General features: G+C 52.7%; 1 protein-coding gene across 4 annotated transcripts in view; it reads left to right on the top strand.

Annotated features, from left to right (window-relative positions):
- Positions 1-765: 765 nt before the first annotated feature.
- Tor1aip1 (torsin 1A interacting protein 1) overlaps positions 766-1,858 on the top strand; it is a 31,654-nt gene continuing 30,561 nt past the window's right edge. The window contains exon 1 of one of the 4 annotated variants that reach the window (XM_015491746.2): positions 766-1,806. In XM_015491746.2, the coding sequence (XP_015347232.1) occupies positions 1,332-1,806 (475 nt within the window). In that variant the 5' untranslated portion in view covers positions 766-1,331. The remainder of the gene's footprint in view (positions 1,807-1,858) is intronic. The other 3 variants (XM_048809931.1, XM_015491745.2, XM_015491744.2) reach the window with 3 other exon arrangements.

The raw sequence follows: 1,858 nt of genomic DNA, 5'->3' as shown, positions 1-1,858 counted from the left end.
CTGTCTCAGCCTCGGGATTACAGGAGTGTGCCACCAAGCCCGGCTCCAAATCTCAATTTAAACCTATCCATTTAAATCAATCATAGAAAGTCCTCCAAGAAGTTGCATAGTTTATGTATAGCAACATTAAGCTTTCTTTCAATACTAATTCAGACTTTATACCAAATTAATCTATCTTCCATCATTTTAATTTTGGTTAGATATTTGCAGATTATCCACATCTGTAAATATATGGAGCTGAAACAAATAACTTTTTTAATTTTTTAATATTTAATTTTTAGTTACAGGTGGGCACAATGTCTTTATTTTACTTTATGCGGTGCTAAGGATAGAACTTAGTGCCTCACGCATGCTAGGCGTGCGCTCTACCTCTGAGCCACATCCCCAGCCCACAAATAACTTTCATCATGCTTTCTTGTTCTGTAAATTAAACGCGAAGAACCTTAGATCCAACGCAGGAAAATCGTCATATCCAGAATCTAAAAATAATGAATCTCAACTTAAAATTACAGTGCAGTCTTTAATCACACTATTCAATTCTCACTGCAGAATAGAACCTTTATGTGAAAGACCAGGAATAATAAGGCTGCTTGCTATTGGTATATTTCGCAAATGCAAATCTGTCCAATGAGTATGACTGTAGATAAGACTTTGTACACCCTCAACAGGTGATTTAAATTTTAAAACTGGGTAGCCGCCTTCATAAGCGACTTGAAACAATTCTCGTTATTAAAAGACGACACGTGCAAAATCTGATCATCACTCCTGCTGGGGACACTTGGGAACGTAAGGCTCCAAGACAGCAGTCCATCAAAAAGGTGCCAAAGAAACTGCGCAACAGCCTGGCGCAAGGACTGGAACTCGGGCTCCTCCACCCTCGCCTGTCCTCTCCCAGAGACTCGGTACTGGGGGCCTGGCCGGCGTATGCTGCGAGCAACAGTCGTCAGGAGCCGCCCGATTTAGCACGAGCACTTTGCCCCGCCACCCTTCAGGCACCCCTCCTTCCCCTCCCCCAAGGCCAGGACAACGACGTCCTTCTCCCCTTCTCCTCCTCTTTGGTGCCTCCAGCCAGGAGGCGGGAGTGACCCACACAGCAGCTGACCCAGCCCGGGCACTGCCTCTCCCACAGCCCTCAGGACACACCATGGGCCCAGAGGCGGGTTTGCGGCACAGCAGCGACGACGCGGGTGGCGGCCCCGGCGACTCTCAACTGCCTCCCTGACCATTGTGACCACCGCCCAACACCCCCGAGAAGCCGCTGCCAACACTGGCAGGAGGATCCAGGCGTCTCAAGGCCATCTTCGCGATCTACTAAAGCTACGTCAACAACTATGGCGCGCGAGGGGCGGCGGGCGGAGCCGGCGGGAGAAGGCTGGGCCATGTACGTCACGCCCCGAGCCCCCCTTCGCGAGGGAAGGCACCGGCTCGCCCCTCAAAATGGCAGCGGCAGTGACGCGCCTGCGTACGGAACTTCTCCGTCGCGCCAGGGCCGGCGGGAAGTGAGGTTCTCAGAGGAACCGCCAAAAGTATACGGCGACTTCGAGCCCCGGGTGGCCAAAGAAAGGTCCCCGGTGGGAAAACGAACCTCACCAGAAGAGTTCCGGCCGGATTCTGCGAAAGAGGAAGTGAGAGAAAGCGCCTACTACCTTCGGTCTCGGCAGCGGAGACAGCCGCTACTCCAGGAAGCCGAGGAGATGAAGACGCGAAGGGCTACCCGCCTTCTGCAGCAGCATTCACCACAGCCTCCACTACCGCCGTCTCCGGTTACGGCCAGGAGAGGCTTACGGGACTCGCAGTCGTCTGAAGGTGAGGGGAGCTGAGGTAACAGTCTCAGCCTCCAGCCAGGGAGCGGGCGGGT

The sequence above is a fragment of the Marmota marmota genome, unplaced genomic scaffold (genome assembly GCF_001458135.2).
Source record: "Marmota marmota marmota unplaced genomic scaffold, marMar, whole genome shotgun sequence".
NCBI classification, from domain to species: Eukaryota; Metazoa; Chordata; class Mammalia; order Rodentia; family Sciuridae; genus Marmota; species Marmota marmota.
The sequence above is the reverse complement of the archived record's forward strand: the minus strand, read 5'-3'. Positions and strand labels throughout refer to the sequence as shown.